Here is a 21,825-nt window from a genome sequence, read left to right on the forward strand (position 1 = left end):
TTACTTTCTTGTACAGACTTAAAATTTGGTACACTTGTAGAGCTCCCCAAGACGCTCAGAATTTACAATTAATGTGATAGTGCAAGTATGAAGGAATTCAGACATTTTGGATCAAAGTTCCGATTTTGACTCCATTTTGGCCGTTTACAGCCATCGCATCTTATCAAACTCCTAGGGATTTCGATCGATCGGCTTCAAACTTGGTCAGATCATTCATAAGACAGTGGCTCTCACACTCACTAGCTGACTGTCACCAGTCATTCACCTGGGAGACCAGGGTTCGAATCCAGGCTCAGGCAAAAATGAAAGATACAACAGTGACATATGTCTGTGTGCATATATAAATGTTATTTTTCTAGAGCTAGTAGCTAGCAGAGAGCTAGCCCTCGGACCCATTCTGGCATCAACAAAGTGTGTATTTTGAGAAAACAACAGTAAATGTGAATCCTCCTCAGGTAGTGTAGATATAAGTGTTTATTTTAGAGGGTAAATGTCAAGGTGATTAATTAGCACTTGATTAACAATAGCTTAATATATATTGTTAATCAGTACTCCACCAATAAAAAAGTAGAGTAAAAATGTATGGTCCATGCATTGTCTCCGCCATCCACCAGGGGGTGCTGTACCATTCGCCACACCGTTAGATCTCACTGTTTTGTTTTGAATCCGCCCAGGTTGATTGAGCATTGATTAAAAATCCAACTGTAATTGTATTTTCATTAATAGGACACAACATTGGAAAAGTAAATACATAAACAGAAACGATGTATTGTGAGATAATGTTTTATTACAGATGAATTTTTTGCATTCCATAAAATAAACATCTCATTGAAACTCAGGTAAAGGGGGGGGCCCTTCATTGACAGCGTTACAATCCGTAGCACCGTCCCTGAGTGTTAATTGCGTCCTCGGATCACAACTCTTAATTTCTCTACACAGGCGCCTTGCGCTGCCCGCGTTGCTCGGCTCAGCCCTCATAGGCTGTTTGTCGGTCGGGGCTGGGGGTAGTCTATCTCGGAAATAATCTGCCCACGCGTGTAAGCGGCTTTATCCCCGCCGAGCCTCAGACCGCTGCAGCTCCGGCTCCACACTCTGAGCGCCAGAAAGAAAAAGTGACACAGGTCACACTGACCAGTTGGAGGTTGCGCACGGCTTGTGCCACACATGAACGGACTCTGGTGCTGAAACTGAGTCTATTTCTTCACTTTTTAAAAATAATTATTATTCCAAGAGCCAAGAGGAGTTACAGAAGTGTACTCTAGGGATTTAAACACAGAGAGAAACTGGAAACGGTGTTCAGGACATGGAACAGGCTGGACTTTGGATATTCTTTGTGACTACTTGTGTTATTTCAGGTAAGATTGATTAAAAAAGAAAAAGAAAAAAGAAGCTCCAAATAAAATTTCTGCAAAGAATTCGCTTCTCAACTTATCTGAGGTTTCATGTATTCACACATTAAATACTTTGTGTGGTAATATTTAAATCATTTTTATTCACTAATTAAGATTTATTGGACCCCTCTGTTCATTCAAAATGTTAATTTTAATTCCTGTGCAGTGACGCCTTGTTTTTTTCTCATAGTCTCCTCTTAATATGGAAAACTCAAATCATAGGCGCTGTTATAAACATTTTTAAATACATATGTTCAAGTGTAAATGCAATTTAGCTATTTAATTTTATAAATGAAACTGACGCCTAAGTGGCAACAATGTAATGTGATACCTCAGTCCAAAATTAGGCTTCTGTTTGTATTTTTCTTAAGGAAAAGAGGAAAAGTACAAGTAATGAAAGAGCAAAACTTAAATAAGGTGATAAAGAAATATGAGTAATTCATCCTCAGCATAAAAAATGTAGACTTAATATTAAATAAATTGTTCTTACTTGCTACTTTTGACTATAATGATATAACACAGATCAAGCATAACATTAAGACCACTGACAAGTGAAGTGGATGTCTTTCTGTCCGTTGGTGGGATAGCTTCAGGCAGCATTCGTTCTCAAAGATGATGCGTTGGAAGCAGGAAAAAATGGCCAAGTAAAAATGGTTTGACTGACGTTGAGAACTTCGGATGACTAGACCACAAGGTGGAAGCATTTTCAAAATTGCAGATGCTGTGGTTTGTTCCCAGTCTGCAGTGGTTTGTTCCCAGTCTGCAGTGGTAGGTACCTATGAACTGACAACATGATCATTAGCAGCCAAGGCTCATTGGTGCAGGTGTGAGAACGGTGGCTCCTTGGCATAAGGAAAGACATATTTGATTATCTGGACATTTCTATATGTTGTGTTCTGTCAACATTGTTTTATGTTTCTTTTAGGTTTCATTTTGTTCAATTTATGCCAGTCATTCCCTGTTTTATTCTGCTATACAACATTTTTTTGTTGTCAGTTTTCCTTCCTGCCTTTTTGTCTCACTTCTGGCTTTGTTGCCAGCACACCTGTGTGGATTTACAGTCCCGGTTTCTTCTGTGTGTATTTGTAAGATCCACATGTTTTTTTTAGCTCTGCTTGATAATGATTTCCTGGTTTCTGTTATGTTTTGCCTTTGCCTCCCTTTGTTCAGGGTTTTGTTAGTGCATTCTTCACATTGAATCTGATCCTGTATCAAACAGAGGCTTCCTGTTTCTTTAATGTTGTCTTCATATGCTTATCCTGTCCCCTGTACCCTGATAACATGGATCATTTGGGATTGACAAAAAAATACCACAATATTGCTGTTTAATATTACTACTAAATAGCTACAGTAGTGCATTTTTGTTCACCGGTAGCAAAATTAAAAAGTGTAAAAAGTGTTGAATGAACCATTTTTGAGGGAGAAAATCAGCTAAAAAATACAATTGGGTTTACTCAAAACAGCCTTATTCCTTTTGTGAGATCACCAGAGGCATATGGTGATGAAGATTGTTTGTTGCAGGATAGATTTCATCTGACTTAAAAAGCAACTTACAACAGCAAAAAAAGCAAAAACAAATACAAAACTGACCTTGGGATATACCTAAAATGAGTTTGACTAATTTTAAAGAAAAGCCTGGGTAAAACATTTGAAATAAAAATGTGAAAAATTGCTAACATGATTTATTGGGTCTGTTAGACCTCCATTCCCGCTGCTGCTGCTGCTCCATATGCAGAAAACACACTCTTTTCTTGCTTTTTAGAGAAAAAGAGTTTACATTGCATTTAAATGTGCTGCAAAACCGTTTTTTCACTACAAATTTTCAAAAACTTGTATTACTTTTACGCAGACACCACACCATGCATAGTTCCTCAGTTTTCAACTTAAAGCATCAGACTCTTCAAATCAAAATGATTTAAGATTTCATACTCTGCTCAATAATAACCAGCTGCTCAGCAGGACCTTCATATTGTCCACCTGAACTTGCAGTTAAAGAACTCCAGTTGCAGTTAAAGAAAAGCAGAAAAACTAAAGTGAGTGCTGTTTTAGATAGCATAGCTGTGTGTCTAGAGGTTTATGGTGTGTGTGTGTGTGTGTGTGTGCGTGTGTGTGAATGAATGGACCAACTCATGGCCGCTGTAACAGGTGCAGCAGTGTAATCACTGTAAGCCTGGCCCACTCATTTAGCTGGCATTCGATCTGTGGCTACGTCGCACATGGAGGGAGATGTTGCGACATCAGCTGTGATTGCTTTTTTCCCCTTTCCTTTCTCAGAATAATAAAAGCTTTCTCTGGAAAGCTGGACAGTAGCTTGCTGCTGTGCGTACATATGTTCATACGTATCAGTAGCGTATACCATATGATTGTCATGGTGAAGGACACAGCGTTGGATTAGAGCTGTGAAGGAAGTGACAAGATTGTTGCCAGGGCCGCTGGCTGCTGCTGGGTTTTTCTGTGGATGTTTTGGAGCGGGTCGGTGTGATCTGGGGCCACGTGGCATCGATTAGTGATGAGTGCTATCACAATCGATTATTTTGTTTTTCCTCCTGCGTTAAAACTTTGGAATCCCCAGCAGGGAGGCACGCAGAAAAGGCTGAATGAGACGAACAGACAGGCTCATGCATTTCTGCGTAATCCACTGCCCACAGCTGGAACACACAGACGCTACTCTACAGAAATAATCCTGCACAAACACGCTCCTTCTGTTCTCTCTGCCTTTTGTTCCCCTCTTTTTTGTATTCCACTCTCTCCGGAGTGTGCAGATTGAAACCATCTTTCTGCCTGATTGCCCCCTCAGTCTGGTGATGTTTCTCCCCGGGTATTTTCTTTGTTTCTCCTCATCCCGTCTCCTTTTTGGCTTTTGTGTTCTCATGTTATGTCTCAGCCACACATGCAGCAGTCACCATAATCCTGTGAGCTGCCCGCTGAACGCTGGCCAAGCGTACGCGCCACGTTCCTGCCACAGAGATTACGCACCCACATAAACTCACATACACACGCGTGATGACACGTGTGTGTGCACTGACTCCAATCAAAAACAAGAGCAGAACTGATTTCAGTGGCAATGCGGCACTGTGAGAAAAATACTTTACAATACGGTTTATGATTTTCTTTTTTTTGTTGTTAAAATTTTCTTTGAAACATCAAGCAAATTTAGAGTTAATGCTTGAGCAATTACTTCACCAGAAGTGATTTCTGCCTGAATGGTAGAATCTGTAAAACTGAGAAATCACTTAATAAATAAAACGTCAAACGTTCTGGCTGTAACTTTGGTCTGGATTTGCTTCTCCACTTACATGGAGACACGGACAACTTTCTGTATTTAATGTTACCATGAATTTTACGCTCTACCAGAAAATCCTGATTAACTTAAGCTCAAACACTGTTCAGGTTGAGCTTTTTCCCCCCATCAATGAATGAAATCATCATATGAAAACTGCTGTTTGTATGTATTCAGGTTATCTATATTCAGTATTAAAATTTGTTTTGTGATCTGAAACATTTAAGTCTGGCGAAGATACAAAAATAGAAAAAAAACAAAAAAAACATAAGGGGGCAAATACTTTTTCATTACGCTATAAATCACCAGAATATATGTTTTGCCAAGGAACTGTAAGTACTATGGGCCTTTGCGATTTTCAGATTTTTCAGCGTCCCTGATCACAAACCTCAAAACGCAGATGGGGCATGTAATCCCCGATCAATCACCGATTCTATGACAGAAAGATTAAACAGTTAATCTGCCCTCTTCTCTTTCTCTCTCTTTCTGTGAATTATTTTTATATTTTAATCCATCACATTGTTTTTGTCTGTTATCCATTTGAGCAAAAAGTTAGCAAAAGTAGAACTACAGACATTTTAAAATGAAAACCATTTTGAAGAGTATTTTGAGACAAAAATGTTTGCAGTTTTGTCCAAAAAAAGCCAGATTTATAACTGTGAGCTGTTAGATTTGTGTTTTTTTTCTGTTTGTGACAAAAAAAAAAAAAAAAAAACAAGTCTTAGTTTTTGTTAAAACAAATATTTCTAAAATCTTGTCTCATTCTTGTAAACCCAGAGTGTCACCTGTCTTCTTATCTTAGGTACGGAGTCACAGGCGGCTTCTTGAGGATAGTTAAGTATGATACAGAACAACTTACAGATGTAGAAATTACTTGAAATAGTAATGTGTAAAAATTACTAAAATTGCATCTCACCCCTAACCTTAAACTGAGTGTAAGGTGGGTTGTTGTCCTGTTTCAGTTCCATTTACTAACCCATCAAATTCACTCAAAGTGAAGTAGTTTGCTAAAACAGGAGATGATTGGAGGACAGGATTCATACTTTTGCAACTTGTGCAGCAGATTTTTATGGACAGTTTGTGGAAGATAGAAAAACACAGAAATATCTCTGATATCTTAATGTAAAATTGAAAGCAGATGAGGCTGAGATACAGAGGTTGCACGTTAGATACCATCTTAAAGAACAAAAGGGAGTGGGATAGTGTTTTATTTTTTTCATTTTGACATATTGCATTTTAAGCAATCCACCGAGAAAATAACAATAGAAGTTATTAAGGGCTGGCGACCTTCCAAGGGTGTACCCCGCCTCTTCCCTATGACCGCTGATGGGACCAACACTGTACGTCCCTGCATGGAAAATTAGGAATGGATGGATAATGATAAAATCAAAAAAAGTTTATGAAACTCTGTTAACACTAAATGCAGCTCTAGCTTAGTTTGTTTCTTCATATTCCAGTCCTATTTGTTGAGATACACACACAGCTGTACAATTATTATATAAAAAATTTTTTCATATAAAACAAAATATATAGATTACGTAGTTCTCTAGAGAAAGACGCCCGCACACAATACATAATTCTATTGGTTGTTAGAGTGGACTTTATCCTGTCAAATCTCAATTTACAATAACCCAGCAAAACAAACCTCACAAATTACTGTCACATCTTGTTTTATTGAAGCTGGACTATATATCAGGTGAGAGATTTTTTTTATTGCCCAGTAAAGTGACCTTTTTGTTGTATTTTTAACAACTTTCAGCCACAACACCTGCACTTGCCTCAGTGTTTCATTCATACACACAATGGTAAAATTAGCTTTTCAAATAACAGCAAAGAAAGATGCAGGATATCCGTGCAGGATGTTAACAAAAAGCCCCGCCGTCATGCTGTGTTGCTCTGACTGTTCCTAAATGTTGCCCATTCAGGCGGGAAACAGTATTGCTATTGTTGTGCTTCGTTCCCAAGCCCTTTTCTTGCCAGCATGCTCCTGTTTATGCGTTATTGACATGATGAGGTCATTTCCCATACTAGAAACAATAGAAGAATGCGAGCTGACACAATCGAAACGAGGAAGCTGGGAGCGATGTGGAGAAACGAGGCTTTCTCTACCTATCAGAAAGGTAGTCTTTCTTTGCGTTGGCCTCAGTTTAAGCTCCTAATCAGCTCAATTGCAGAGGTCATCAGGGCGGACTCTCCTTCCGGATGTCTGTTGAATAGAAATGTCATGAAAAGCAAAGACTATTTTGGCATATTTTCTTTCCCTCCAGATAAATTTAAAAAAATATTGCTGTTTTTATATGTATTCTTCACAGTTATACATTGATTGATTATTTTTTGACAGATTTTACTTAGTAATGTTGGGATTTTAGAGACTTCTAGTTTTTTCTACAGTCGAGCGCCAATTTGTTCATCAGTGCCAAACACGACGTAGCATCCTGCAGTCTCCAGATCCACTCTAAATTTCTAAAGTGAGTTGAGATGCGTCAGGAGAAATTTTGGTACTTTTTCAACAAAAAAAAGAAAAGAATTCACTTCAGATTGATAAGTAGATTATTTATCTGATGGCGAAATATTTGAGGCTGATTTACCAATTATAATGGAATTTAAAATGGTTTGAATTCACGCTGGACTACACTGATTGCAGTTTTCTGATCAATCACCAATCTTTAACAAAACCAGGCCTGCCGATTCAGATTAGCCGATCCTTTTTTATAACTGACACTGCCAGTCCAATCTCATTTTATTAAAAAACACATTTAATTTTCTCATCTTTCTTGTAAAAATACTGAATGACAATTTGAATATTATTTATATTTCATGCATAGAAGTTGTTTTTCTGTCTCTAAAATATAAGAAAAGTTGGGAAAATTAATTAATCAAACCTACTTTTTCTTGCTGTGTCTGAGAATGAGCCTTCAAGGCTAACAACAGTTTTGCCTGTTTATATCCAGCTTCCAAACACTTTACACATAAGTCGCATTTTAATTCCCCTTCTAGCCATTAACAAAATGGTGTCGTGTATTTACATTTTATTCAGTAAAGCTAGCATTCTTGTGAAAATTTAAGCTATAAACCATTAATATGTAATCTATATCGATGCTGTAACCAAGTGTTTTCTTGCAGTAAATAGGTGCTACACTGCATCCGTACTGCCTTTCAGATTTTTTCCAGTCATGCTTACGTAGATTTAATGCATTTCCAGAGAAGATTTTATTTACTGGCAACATTTATTTGAAGTGGATTAGGCTGTGATGGATTTTTGTCATGTTTGTTTGGTCTAAATATTTAATCTTTTCAGACTGGGAAGGATGAGAAGGATGAAAATGACACTTGATGCAAACACCAGGAAATCCACTCATTGAAATTTTTGTGTAATATAACTCACAATGTTTCCTGCAGTCTCCCAAATATTCAAGCACCTCGTAGCACCTTTATGTTAAAATGAAACTATTAATAACGTTATATGAAAAAAAGATAAAGATTTACAGCCTCGTGCAAACACTGTTAAACCTTTCAACTTGTTTGTCTTGTCATCTAAAACAGGAAAAAATATTATTCAAAAATATCAGAGTTCACAAAACTTACATTGTACTTTCAGTTTGGACTCTGAGATTTTAAGATTGTATTATCTCTGTATCTGTATCACATACAGAAGGTAGATATTTGAACATATGAGCATTTTTTACAGTTTAAACAAGATCTTTGAGACAACCTAAATAATTCAGACATAAACAGAAATTATAGCAAATTATTTCACAGATGATAATATGGGTGAAAACTGGAACAAGACAAGAAAGTCTGAAAAAACGTGAAGGAAAAGAAGTATTCAAATCCAGAAATTATTCAGAAAGGATTCTGAGGATTATTAAATCAATATCAGCTGATTTAATAACTGATGGCTGGAAAACTACCAAAGGGTTGCAGAGAGTGCCACACCTGGAAAAAACAAAGTGACTCCCATAAAAAAAGGCTCAGGGTCAAATTGTACTAATAGCAATGGTTTCAGCTGCATTTCTAAACTCCCTCTGCTGCTCTCTCTTTTTTTTCCTATTTAGTTCATGGACTGATTTGATTTCTTTATAAATGTGTGGATCACTTGGGTTTTGCTGAGATGTGGTGTGCATTTTTAATCCAATAGAAGAAAAACATGAGTCCAATACTTATTTTACCTGCTTAACATATATTATAAACCACATAGCATGTAATTTCTGAATAGGAAATGTATCGGACTATCTAAATGACAAAAAATTGTGGTAGAGTCAGTTCATGGTTTTTAGCGATTTCAGGCTAGATTGCAAAATGAAATTGATTTTAAATGGTTTAAACACTTTAATTGCTATTTTTCTCCTATTTTAAACAACACTAGCATTGTCTAGCTAAATGTAAACACTGGTGGAGTGATGGCAATAGGTTCCAATTAGGAAGTAGTTAACATAGCCTGCAGATAAGCTAGAAACTGTCGTTAGTTACTCTCAGCTTTAGGCCGAGTCACGAGGGTCAGTCTCTGGACGTCCATATGTCAGATGTAGAGCAGCAGATGGACTGTGAATTTTCTGATATGCTCCCAGGGTTATTATGTCTCCTCCCAATTCTGCAGACAATGATTCAATCACTATTCAGTACATTTCACTAAATACATTGAGCTTTGATTGTATAAATTAGAATATACTTGAAAAGTTCAATTATGTCCCATTGATTCATTCACTAAGTGAAATAAATTACACAGTTTAACTCCAGACAGACTGATGCTTTCAAGCTTTTATTTCTGTTATGATGATTTTTACCTTACAGCTAATAAAATATATTTAAGATTATCATCTTGCATCAGAACAATTAAGAAAAATCTTTTTAATAAATGCTCGGCTTAATTAAAACTATGTTTAATACTTGCTTTCTATCTGAGATCGATCTAAGAAATGAGCCTTATCCGAGCACATACATTAATTTATTGAATGTGATGTGTGTATTTCTGTTTGCCTGTGATTAATCATGGCTGACGCTCTGAATTATGATGTGTTTGTATCCCAGTTAAAGATGTGCATTAGTACTGAAATCCTTCAAAAGTAGGGAAATTAAATTAACTTACAAAAGCTTTTATCTTCCAATGTGAGCTGAATTTCAACTCCTGTCAGCTCAACAACAAACAAAATATGTCATTGTTAGAGATTTTAGTCACATTACTTGAGCTTTATATAATAAAGCAAAGCTTAAGCGGAGCTCTAACAGACACAGATATGTGAAAATAAGTAGTAAAATAGAATTATCCTTTATGTGTTCAAAATAAAGAGCAATTTATATCCTCAGTGAATTTGTACTTTTATTACAAAATATCCCAGAATTAGTTTGCTGTTGTATTAATGTGACATTTATTCCCATGGTGGTTGCATGTACACTTTTGACTGGAACTATAAATACAGATGAAAATATGAAATTCAACTTCATTTTATATGGGTCAAATAAATGCACTTTTTATATGTATTTGTCAAAAGATTTTCTCAAAACTATCAGAATAAAAAGTCATGATTTGTTACATTAAGAACTAATGGGGCATTTATTTGAACACACTGTAACAAGAGTTGAAATGTTTAATTTGTATCTTTATCTGTTTTATTGTGTTTCTCCAAGCTTATACAAATAATTCCCATTTGTATGTATGTTGTTTAAACTAAAATTTACACCCACAATGCAATAGTAATTGTAGGGAAATGCGGAGCTTGGTGTTTAGACGTGCGCAGGAAGAGCCCATTAAATGATGGTGTGGATTACATGGATTAAAATAGCTATTTACATCGCAGGTCTTGGCAGACGAGGCACATTTTGAGGTTAGTTACCTCGCAGGGTGAGAAGAGATCTTTGGGAAACACTGGAAAAAAATGTGGGTTTTATTCAATAAAAAGTTGTCATTGTGGCCATGAAACGTTTGTGAGTAATGTGAACATTAAGGCCTGAGAATTAGAGCAGGAATTGTTTCACTGTGTTTTGTTCAGCGCTGTTCACTTTGCTGTTTAACCCACATTATAATTAGGACAAATTCCATCCACCGTCACAAAAACTGAACAGTGAGCTGTTTCTACTGATTCTGACAGGCACAAGTAAACAAACGTGATGCTTGTACTGTCTCAGTACAGTGGGCGAGGCTCTGCTGTGGATTTGTTAAAGGAGATCAGTAAGTCAGTAGAAGGAGTAACTAAACAAATCCTGCTTATTTATACCTCCAGCTAATCCACAGCCTTTGGGCGCAGTTTACCTGCACCACTGGCCACATACACCACCTTTTACAGTTCAGCTCACATGTTAAGCATGCTGTGAATTTTACAGTAATTTATTAGCTACATCTTCATTTTGTGTTTTGTTTGCTTGCAGAGGTAAACGGTCAGAGAGTGGAAATGGATGATGGGAAGTCCGGATATGTCGGCTCGAAGGTGGACCTTCGCTGCCGGTTCATCAACAGTAACCCACCTGTTAAAATCTCCCAGGTATACGTCAACAATGCTGGATTAATGGAGTCACAAACATGTTAAAATGAAATCCCTCAAAAACAGTGTCACAGATTTTCTCTTAAAGTAACATTTTAAACGAATGAGGACATTTAAATATTGTGTTCAGATAATGGATGGAGAACATTTAAAGTACCAGCAGGTAGTGAATTAAATAATGGGTCATTAACACAGATTATGGTGGTTTATGCTGCTCTGCACCAATGAAATAACATTTTAGTTTGGTTTTCTTTCTAAGGGTCTGTCCAGTTAATACACTCAGCTAATCACACAAACACTGAATGAGAAGCAAACATTTCAATGATTATTCCCTTCAGGTAACAGACAGCAAAACCATGAGTCCTTTTCAGAGAAAACCAATAATTTATTATTTACTTTTGTTAAGGAGTTTTTTTTGAATTTCTGTTTGACTCTAGTTATTTTTTTGTCTCAATTTCTCAAGGTAACGTGGCAGAAACTGGCGAACGGCTCCAAGCAGAATGTGGCGATCGCAAATCCATCGCTGGGCGTGTCTGTGGCCCCTCCTTACAGGGACCGCGTTACCTTCAAGAACGCGGCAGTCAGACGGCGAACTCCGACGTTGGAGGACACGACCATTGTCTTTTCTTCGCTCCGCCTTTCTGATGAGGCCACTTACATCTGTGAATACACGACGTTCCCTGCAGGGAACCGAGAGAACACCGTAAACCTCACTGTCTACGGTGAGAGCGCGACTGAGTGGCCTTTCAGTGTCTGGAGTGTAAAACGCTATTATTTTGAAGGGTAAAACTTTGTATTTGGATATTTTTGGTGGATTCTCCAAGCATAAATAGTTATTGTATATAATCCTTGTATACTCAACAACTTTTTACTTAAAAGTCGTTGACTTGCACCATTACTGAATATTAACATTTATATTTCTTCAGTTCGCCCAACAACCCAGATGAGTTTGTCCACGCCTACACTCGTGGCTCGTTCATCAAATCTAAAAACTCCAGTGGCCACCTGCATCTCCGCCAATGGAAAGCCACCTGGAACAATTAGGTTTGTCTGTATTTATGTTAAAATTAACCTTTCCTCCTTTTGAAATGCGCAGTGTTTCACCAAAGTGTTCATACTCCTGGAACCTTTTCACATTTTCTAAAAAAACAACAACTATGAACTCCATTTTTTGTCATTGTGATAGACCAACACAAAGTATTGTTTCCCAGTAATGTTTTAAATGTGAAGTGGAAGGGAAATGATACGTGGCTTTCTAAAGTTTTTACAACAGTTTTTACTGCTATTTAAACGGCAAGTATTTTGAGGTTTGTCTGTCTTGTTGTGCGGGAACAGATGGGAGACGAGGGTGCCTGGAGAAGTGACCACCCGAGAGTACATCAACTCAGACGGGACATTCACTGTTCAGAGCGACTACATTTTAGTCCCCAGCAGGGAAACCCACCGGGAGACACTGACCTGCGTCACCACTTACAATGAGGAGGTCTACACAGACAGCGTCACTCTTGATATCCAGTGTAAGTAATTCGTGACAAGCACAAAATATAACAGATGTTCTGTTCTGCTCCAGTGTAATTCTCTAAATCTTCACCAAATTGAATCCCAACTAACACTGAATGACTCAAAAAGACCAGACAAATAATCACTGGTTGACGTAATCTTAACAAATTCTTCCTATTTGTATTCGCCTGGCACTTTTTAAAATTATAATAGTGATCATTTTGTGTTTTTATGGGCCATTCTATCAAGTTACTTTATTTATAAGCGTGCCACAGTAAAGAATATGTGCTCTCCCAAGACCTTGCCTTACAGCTAAGTCCAAAAAAAAAGCCAGAAAATCTGAATTATAATGAGACTTTATTTTCACCAATTTAGACATAAGGCAACTGAGGCATTATGTCAAGGAGCAACACAGGTGCAATTCAAATTCTCATTTATTTTGGAAAATAGCTAAGCAGTTGGAAAATTAATGACCCACTATTAGCTATCAAATCAGAAAATATTGTGGTTACTGACAAACTTCACATGGCAGATCTTCTTAATCAGTATTTCAAAAAGTCAGGGCATTTTGACATATTTGCAAGCATTGAAACTAATGCAAACTAAGGATTGCAGTTGCATTATGATAAAAATAAAGAAATAAATGAATAAAGAAATAAAAAACTGATATTGCTTCTTCTTCTTCTCTAGATGAGCCCAATGTGATGATTGATGGTTTTGATGGGAACTGGTATCTGAACAGAGAGAACGTCCAGTTGAGCTGCCAAGCCGACGCCAATCCAGTCGTCTCTCTGTACCAGTGGAGGCTGTAAGTGTTCACTTACACAGATTGAGTTTTTCTTTGAGCAATCAAACTTGTTTCTTTACCAGATTAATGCCAGGATAGATTTACCTGACACATCACAGGTATAGTGATGCGATGGAAGAAAACAATGTGGAGTATGAGATTAACTTTTCAGAATACTCATGGGTTATTATGGGGAAGCTTATTTATTTTCTCAGCATCAGTAAAATCAAAATAACCTCAACTAATCTATACCACAACTTAATTCGGTCATCTTGTTGTTGATTAGTTGGACAGATGGAGGAATCTCCTTATTTAAAAATAACAGAATATCCAAAATTATGACTTTGAGCCTTCCTGCATGTTTTTGCCTTTAAATAAAAATTCCAATAGCATTACCCTGGTTATAATTTTCTTGACTTAAGTCATGTTGAAAACTTGTAAACACCAAGTGTTGAGAAACGAGATATTTACTACCTGTTTCTCGCTGTTACCTCGTCTCCCCAGGTTCGTTAATGTCATGTGTAAACGTGAAACCACAAAGACAGCAGTCACTCTTCGACTTCACAATCATCCAGAATTTTATTCAAAACAATCATGAAATCACATCAAGAGCTCGACATAATCATCAGAAACCAAAGCCACAAAGAAGAAATTAATTACCTTAGAAAAATACAAAAATACGAAGACGCGCCTTCGGAGACCACTGCGTGTTAAGTTAAGACGGTTCCACCCCAGTGATCTGATTAGCTGTTTTAGCTCAATTACTTTTATGTCAAGGCGTGTCAGGTGTCTGGTGCGTTCTAACGTAACGTTTAGAGGTGGTCTCCAACAGCCCATAATGACGTGTTGCTCTTTGCACGCCAGAGATAATGCAGGTGTTTACCAAGGCCAAGGGATGAATTCATCGCTGCCTAAGATATCCTCCCTGCACATTTTCCCAGGGCAGGAACAATAGATGTGTTCATTCTCAAACAGAAACATTTTACTCAAGAAAGTGGGACCAAAGTTTACCAGCTATCTGTGTTTGTCATTTCAAACTGCCTTAAACTGGTTCCAGAACCGCATGGAGCTCTCCTGACCTCTCCTCTGACCCAGTGAATCAAACAGCAGGTTTTGATTATAAAAAATTGGCACACGCTTCATATAATATCTTCAAACTCTTATAAAACCGACATGAGCCATTTCAATACCAAAACATCTGTTACACTCAATATTTTCTGATTAGTTTCCTACTTCTTTGGTTATAATGAACTAAAACATTTTCATATGAATATATGACTTGTACACTCTTAAGAATGTGATCTAATATAAAAAATTTACTGATTAGACTAATTTCAATGAAATCGGGATCAAGAAAAAATTTTCTACTGATTAAGTTATATACTGATTAAACTATGAGTCTAAACTGAGGCCTACTTAATGCAATCAGGATCCGTCTAATATTTCAACATGCGCTAAAGTTAAAGCTAGCATTAAAACTAGCATTAAAACTAGCATAATTAAACTAATATTTCCAACACAAGGTAAATAAAAACTGTAACTTGCAGGAGACTTTGGGTCAGATCATTTCCTTATTTATTTAAACAAACACTTTTAAGTACTACTCTAAATTGAAACTGAAGGCAACATCGACTAACTAAAGACCAGCTTTTACGCTTACCTTGCATTTTTTGATATGTTTTTTGCGACTGCAGGGTTAACAACTCCATTCCGAGCAATGTTGAAATCCGAGACAACGTCCTCCTGTTTAAAGGGCCCATCACATATGAGGTCCAAGGGACATACGTGTGTGACGCGACCAACAGCATCGGGACCAGCTCTGCCTTTGTCGAGGTCAGCGTTTTAGGTAAGGTAGCTAGAGTACGTCTCTTATTCAGTTGATTTGTTACTTTTAGGTCCTTCAAAAACTATGATATATTTAAATGTACAAATTCATTGGCAAAAAAAAAAAAAAAAGTTCTTGAAGTTTCAGAGGCACACTGTTTTGGGTTTGCATGAGGCTGGGTGTAAATATGTTACACTGACTTAGTGGAAATGCGTATTTTAATATTAAGTATAAACATTTTTATTTACACTTTTGAATTTTCATTAAGACTTTTATTTCCTAACTTTTACTTGTGTATCTGCTGTTCTTGCAGAAAAGCCTCTGCCCCAGATTGCAACAGGAGACGTCATCAGTGTGATTGCCTTATTACTGGCTGCTGGCGTCCTGATGGGCATTACTATCACAGTCCTGGTGCTCAAAATAAGAACTAGAAAAGACAGCTCCTCGTATGTAAACATAATTTCAGATTATTACATTTTAGTTGTTTTTCTCAGGGCGATTAATCTCATTCATTTTCACATGTTTTACTTTCTCTCTCTAATGCGTTTTGATCAGAGGTGACTCACCATCCAGAAAACAGTCTCAACCCATCAGAAAAAGACCAGATGATATTCAGGTAACATGTATGTTGTGCTTGAAATTTTCACATTTCAGGGCTTTGAATCAGACTATGCTATATATTATAATAATGTAATGTTACCTTTTTATGTTGCTTTATGAGGAGAAAAAGGTTAAAGAACACTAAACTCAAATGTTACTAAAAGTTCCATTACGGAAAGCCATTTTGGACATTAATCAAAGCTCTTTCCAGCTGCACCTGTTGTGTATTAAACACCACTTACTAAACACCACTTCGTTTGTAACACCTTGTGGACTATTGTCATGAAGTTGCCTTAAACAAGCACTAGGTAAAAGGTATAATGCTGCTGGACACTGAATTTTACATCTTTAATCCTAATATACACACACTATACAAAACAGTGGTGCCTCACAAGCAATACACATTGTTTACAGATGTAACAGGACATTATGTTCCATAAAATTCACATCTTCCATTCTGTTGGGAGGAGAAAGAAATAAGTAAATTGCTTTACCAGCTAGCATTTTTTTATTTTAATGTTTATTTCAATGCTTTAGTTCACTGTGGAGTTGGTCAGTGACAAAATTTCTTGTTTCTTTCTATTAAAGTTTCTGAAGTAGTTTATAAAGTTCAGCAAAAATATTTTGGAATCATGTTTGATATGTCTGGGTTAATTTTTATCTCACATGGGTTAAACTCAAGAATAGCTCTGTTTCCTACAGCACCACTATCAAGCAAAAAAAAAAAAACAGCAGGGATAATGGGTTTTTGACTTAGAACATTTTGTTTCTCTGCAGCATGCTGGACGCTTTTATGAGGAACTTCCAAACACAGCTGACTATGTGAGCTACAGACTCGCCTGTAACAAGGAGGATTATCCAGAACCCTACTCCCCACCGATCAACCCTCCTCTTTCATTTCTACCCCAGCAGCCCTACCACCCTTCACAAACGATGCCTGTTTTGGGCACCAGCAGTGCCAGCACCCCGTCAAAAAACACTTTTGCTCCACCGACACACACCGCAGCCGTCTTTAAATACCCCTCTGTGCCGGGTTTGTCTTCTCCTCCGCCTGGAGTGGGGCCATATACTTTCCCCAAAGAGCAGTACGTCTGAAGCGGCATCTTTAGGAAAGGCTTGGTGAACCTTATTTGAAGCTAGATGGACTATCAGGCAGCAGATCTGCACTATGGACATCTGAGGACACTGAACATTTTGTTGCTGGACTTTCGTAACGTCTTCACTCTTGCTATGTCTTTCTTTGTCTTAATTTAATGTTCAAAGGGAATCTTGTGCTCCATATTCAACGTTTAGGCTAGAGAACGCCTGTTTGAATGAACAATGTTAAAAAAAAATTATTTAATCAAGATGAAACCTTGATGTTGTTTACTCTCCTTACTTTATCCACATCAATATGGTTTTTATAAAACGGAAAGAAAAAGAAAAACATTTATCATCAATTTACATCAATTCCTGTGTTTTCTGGTGACGCACTGTTTTCCTGTTGTATTTAGATATAATCCTTTTATGTAAGGTTTTGGCATCGTCTCATGGTCTACCGTACTTCTGTGCTTGTATTTTGTATCTTTTATGGTTTGTTCTTTGTAATGAAGAGAAAAAAATCTTTATATTCCAAGGGAGTTTATGAAAGCGATGGTCTATTGTTGATATCTGGTGTTGTTGGATGAATGTTGAAAATTTTAGCAAATAAATAAAAATGATCACATGAACAATTTATGGCTTTTCTTTTAGGTGAAACAATCAACTCAATACAATAATCAAATGTGTCAACATGCTGTTCAAGCTTGAACAATGTTATTTAATTGTTGACAGAAACTGAGTTGAGGGCCTTGAGGCCTAATAAGATTGTAGGCTGGAGCGTTTCTGCGCAAAGAGAATATGGGTTCCTTTTCTGTCTGATTGGGAATCTCTGCTTATTTTGCAACTCAGATTATTAATAATAATTATGTTCAACTTTTTAAACTACCAGGCAGTTTTGCTGCATTTATTGTTAACTTTTCTCCTTAGAATATTGATGCGATCATGGTCAGTTTTTTTTTTTTTTTTGGACGGTTGGACGGATGGATGGTTTAAAGACCTGGGAAGACTTTCAGAGGGTTTGTGTGAACATTTCTCCTTTATTGCTAATGTGAAGTTTAGCATTGTCACCGAAAGGTTAACCATGCTTTGCAACAATTCCTGAATACCTTGTTACCTTGCATCTGTTGTTAAGGTTTCCTTCTTGTTGGAGCAACATCTTATATGTTGTTGGAATCGCTGGTAGAATATCTGACAGGTAACAGAAATGGTAAAAGACTGTCACATCAAGAACACATCAGAAATGTGGGGAGATTAATACTGTCATCTCTGCAGCATGTCTAGAAAGGTTTGTAGTTGTGGTGAACGCTTCACTTACTGATGACGGATTCAACAATGAATTACGAAACTCCAGTTTAAAAAAAATTCTGACATGATTTTACAAAAATAAATATGATGTAAGCTTAAGACTGAAGACTAACTCACACAAAAAAGACTATTTATTGAGCTAGATTTTTTTTAGGACTGTCAGAGAAAAGGGGGTTGAAATGCATGTTAAATAAATAGTAACTGTTACTAAAATAGTTTTGTTGAGATTGAGCTGACACTATAGTTTATCGTGATCTATTGTATCGTTAAACTAAATTTAAGTTTGACCACAAATCTAGGTATGAATCCTTAAATAATGTGCCTTTTCAGATGTTTAATTCATGTTTGCATGCCTTTATGAAATAGGTTTTAATCCAGTTTAAATTCCTAATTATTCAGGTGAAACTTTGAATGTTCGCCCCAAACAACCCTGCTGGTGTTAGGTAATGTGCAGGTATGTGCATTTATGCATGAGTATGTGTGTGTAGAAGTCTGAGCCGTTCACCCATGCAAATGTCTTGCATAATAGATGAGCATGCGATCCCCGTGTTATCCTAACCCTGAAGGAAAAGAAAGGAGGAAAGACGGGCAGAGAAAAGGAAAACCAAGACTGGACGAGGTAAAATCAAGTTTTTAAATTTAGTCTTTGTGCCTTCAGCAATCATGAAGAATAATTTGGACCAGAGAGACAAAGAAACACAATTCTAGTGCAGAAAGGATGTACTAGAAAGTGGATTTTCTTTTTGCTGTCCATAAGCTTCAACCTTCAATGTCTTCCCCATTTTTTGGATTAAACTTCTTGCTGGACTAAGAATCATCATGATACAATGGTGGCCCGAGTGCTAGAGCTGGAATTTATATTTCTTTCTACAAGTTTATTAGTTTTAGCAACATGCGGTAAGAGTTTTATCTATCTATATATCTGTCTCTGTCATGTAATTTCACAACTGCAAAAGATCACTTCTGTTTAAGTTCATATGTTATTCTTTTTTAGTTTACTCATGACTAAAAAATAATACCATGGTACACATTGGTAGTGTAGGGAACAAAACTAATGCTAAATATCTGTGGCATATACAGAGACTCAAACTTATAAGCTTATATATATATATAAATATATATATGTAAAACAAAATTTTGTGCATATGTGTAATCAGTCCTGGCTTCAGCTGAACATAGGCCAGGTACATTACACCTCCATCTTTGTTTCCTTCACACACATGAACACAAATGCATGCGTGGTGTTATCTCTCTCCTTCAGCCCTTCAGATAAATCACACTGGAGATGTGGTGTATCGGGAGGCCAGTGTGTATGGGGTGGTGGACAAAGCTGTGGTTCTGGAATGTGGATCAGCGTTGCCTGATTTATACATATGGAGCTTCACTGAGCCAGGCACCGATGCCATCAAAGCGGTGCTCTACAATTTGGGGAAAGGGCCGAGGATCCAGAAGCTAGCTGAGATGGTCGGACCAGTGATGATCCTCCCAAACACGGCATCAATAAGCATCAAGAAACTGCCTCTGGCTGCACATGGCTTGTTCACCTGTCAGGCTTTCTATGACATTGAAGATGAGCCTATAGTTTATTACTACTACGTACATCTGACTGTCCAAGGTAAGAGTCCCACCTGTAGGTATGACTATGTTTAGAAGGGTATCCTATTACAATAAAGGGATATCAAGTTGAACAACCTCTGAGAACAGACAACGTCTTCAACAGAGGTGACAGATGAAGACCACGTTTAGTAAAAATCACACATTTTTAACTCCCAACCTGGGAGAACGTGAACAAATTCCAAGAACAATACTTTGAGATTAACTTTTGAGATTAGCAGATAAAATGGCAATCAGAACCCCTGACCTCAATTGTCTTTTCTGGTAAACATCGAGCTTAAAAAAAACATGGCAGCCATTTATCCCAATCACTGTCTAAGCAAAGGCAGCTGGTAGTAGAAATACCCCTTCCAAAAAGAAGAAACCAGTTTCACGTTTTCCCGCTGAGGGTATTGAAAGGTTTAAAGTTGACTTCATCAAGCACAATCAAGCAATGAGGGCCCGGTTCTGGTAGCGCTCGGTGGGTCATTCCATGTGAAATCAGTTTGGGTTCTTTAGTGTAGACAGTGCTAGCATATAAACATTTTAAAGAAGGGACTGAGTCATGACATGAGCCTTTTCAGGAGCATTCTAGTAGATTGTAAACAATTTGTAGTAACAGATTTCATCAGGTGAATGATTCTGAACAAAATCATAATTAAGTTCAGCAATTCACCTGCTACGTTTTTCCAAAAATATTTAGACAGTAAGATCTTTAGGTCTGTGTGTCTGGTGGCAAAAAACCTTGGCAAAAAACACAGAGTTAGCACCAAAGGCACAATGTTTGAAACCAAAACGTTAAACTAAAAGCACTGACACATGAGTACTAGGCAAGGGAGAAACATCAAGCTATAGCTCCAAATCCATTAATGATGTTTCCTGCAAGTTATTTAGAAATTCAGGTTAAAATGACTCCGTATAAAAATTACAAATGAAATCTACAGTGTTGCACTTCTAAAATCATTGCCTTCTGTGATTATGTTTTCGATACAGTTCCTGTCAGTAAGCCGTATCTCGTGATGAGTGAAGCTTCTCCAATTGAAGGATCTTCAGTATGGATGAACTGCAGTGTTGAAAATGGTTCTGAACCGCTTCGGTACAAGTGGCAACATGAAAGTGTCAATGAAGACATTTCTGACTTATCGCAGAACAACAGCAGCATCATCACTGTGGCCAGCATCAGCCGAAACTACACTGGCTGGTACCACTGTGAAGTCAGCAATGCTGTCAACAATGACACCTCTAACCGCTTATTGATGAATGTCACATGTAAGTATTTTGGATTTTCAAACTAGGTGCAGATTAGATGCAGATAAAAAAATAAAATTGCATCAAAATGCTTTCCTCCTGTTTGTTGCTCCACTTTAACTTTTTCTCTACTCTGACAGGTTCTTTCTTTTTTTTTTAGAATAATTTTGAAAACTTTTTAAAATTTATTATCAAGCAAACATAATTTTTTACTCTCACGACAGTGAGAGACTTCTAAAGTTTTCTAAAGTTTGTTTAAAAAATGCAGCATATTTGTTCTGAGTAGACTCTCTATCTCTGACCTACGTTTTGACACTCTGCTCATATCGTTTGTCTTCAGACGGTCCGGATGAACCTCAGATAGATGTGACTCCATTCCGTATAACAAAGCATGGATACTCCGCTCTGGAGAATGAGACTGTTTCCATGTACTGTGAAGCCCAGTCCAATCCAGGCAGTCAGTACATCTGGTTTTACAATGATTCAAAAATTTCCACAAGGCCACTCCTCGCTATCGACAAGATCCTGCGAAGCCACACTGGCAACTACACCTGCGTGGCCCAGAACTCCCACCTCCACACCCAGTCCAGTAAAACCCTCAGCCTGACTGTTTACTGTGAGTGTGACCTTTGACCAGAACATTTCATTAATCATCACTTTCCCACATTAATCTTTGTTGTCAGTCTCAAGTTCTTCAATGTTAGAAAATTTTACTCCAAACATCCTGAAAACTATAACCA

General features: G+C 37.3%; 1 protein-coding gene across 4 annotated transcripts in view; it reads left to right on the top strand.

Moving 5' to 3' along the window:
• Positions 1-17,565, top strand: part of nectin1a (nectin cell adhesion molecule 1a) — a 31,650-nt gene extending 14,085 nt beyond the window's left edge. For 3 of the 4 annotated variants that reach the window (XM_017308605.1, XM_017308604.1, XM_017308606.1), the window contains 9 exons: positions 11,035-11,147; positions 11,611-11,869; positions 12,074-12,191; positions 12,483-12,664; positions 13,338-13,455; positions 15,129-15,280; positions 15,573-15,705; positions 15,815-15,875; positions 16,637-17,565. In XM_017308605.1, coding sequence (XP_017164094.1) covers positions 11,035-11,147; positions 11,611-11,869; positions 12,074-12,191; positions 12,483-12,664; positions 13,338-13,455; positions 15,129-15,280; positions 15,573-15,705; positions 15,815-15,875; positions 16,637-16,954 — 1,454 coding nt within the window. In that variant the 3' untranslated portion in view covers positions 16,955-17,565. Of the gene's footprint in view, positions 1-928; positions 1,356-11,034; positions 11,148-11,610; positions 11,870-12,073; positions 12,192-12,482; positions 12,665-13,337; positions 13,456-15,128; positions 15,281-15,572; positions 15,706-15,814; positions 15,876-16,636 lie in introns of those variants that run through there. The other variant, XM_008427115.2, reaches the window with a different exon arrangement.
• The last annotated feature ends 4,260 nt before the right edge of the window (positions 17,566-21,825 follow it).

This window comes from Poecilia reticulata, linkage group LG14 (genome assembly GCF_000633615.1).
Source record: "Poecilia reticulata strain Guanapo linkage group LG14, Guppy_female_1.0+MT, whole genome shotgun sequence".
Taxonomy (NCBI): Eukaryota; Metazoa; Chordata; class Actinopteri; order Cyprinodontiformes; family Poeciliidae; genus Poecilia; species Poecilia reticulata.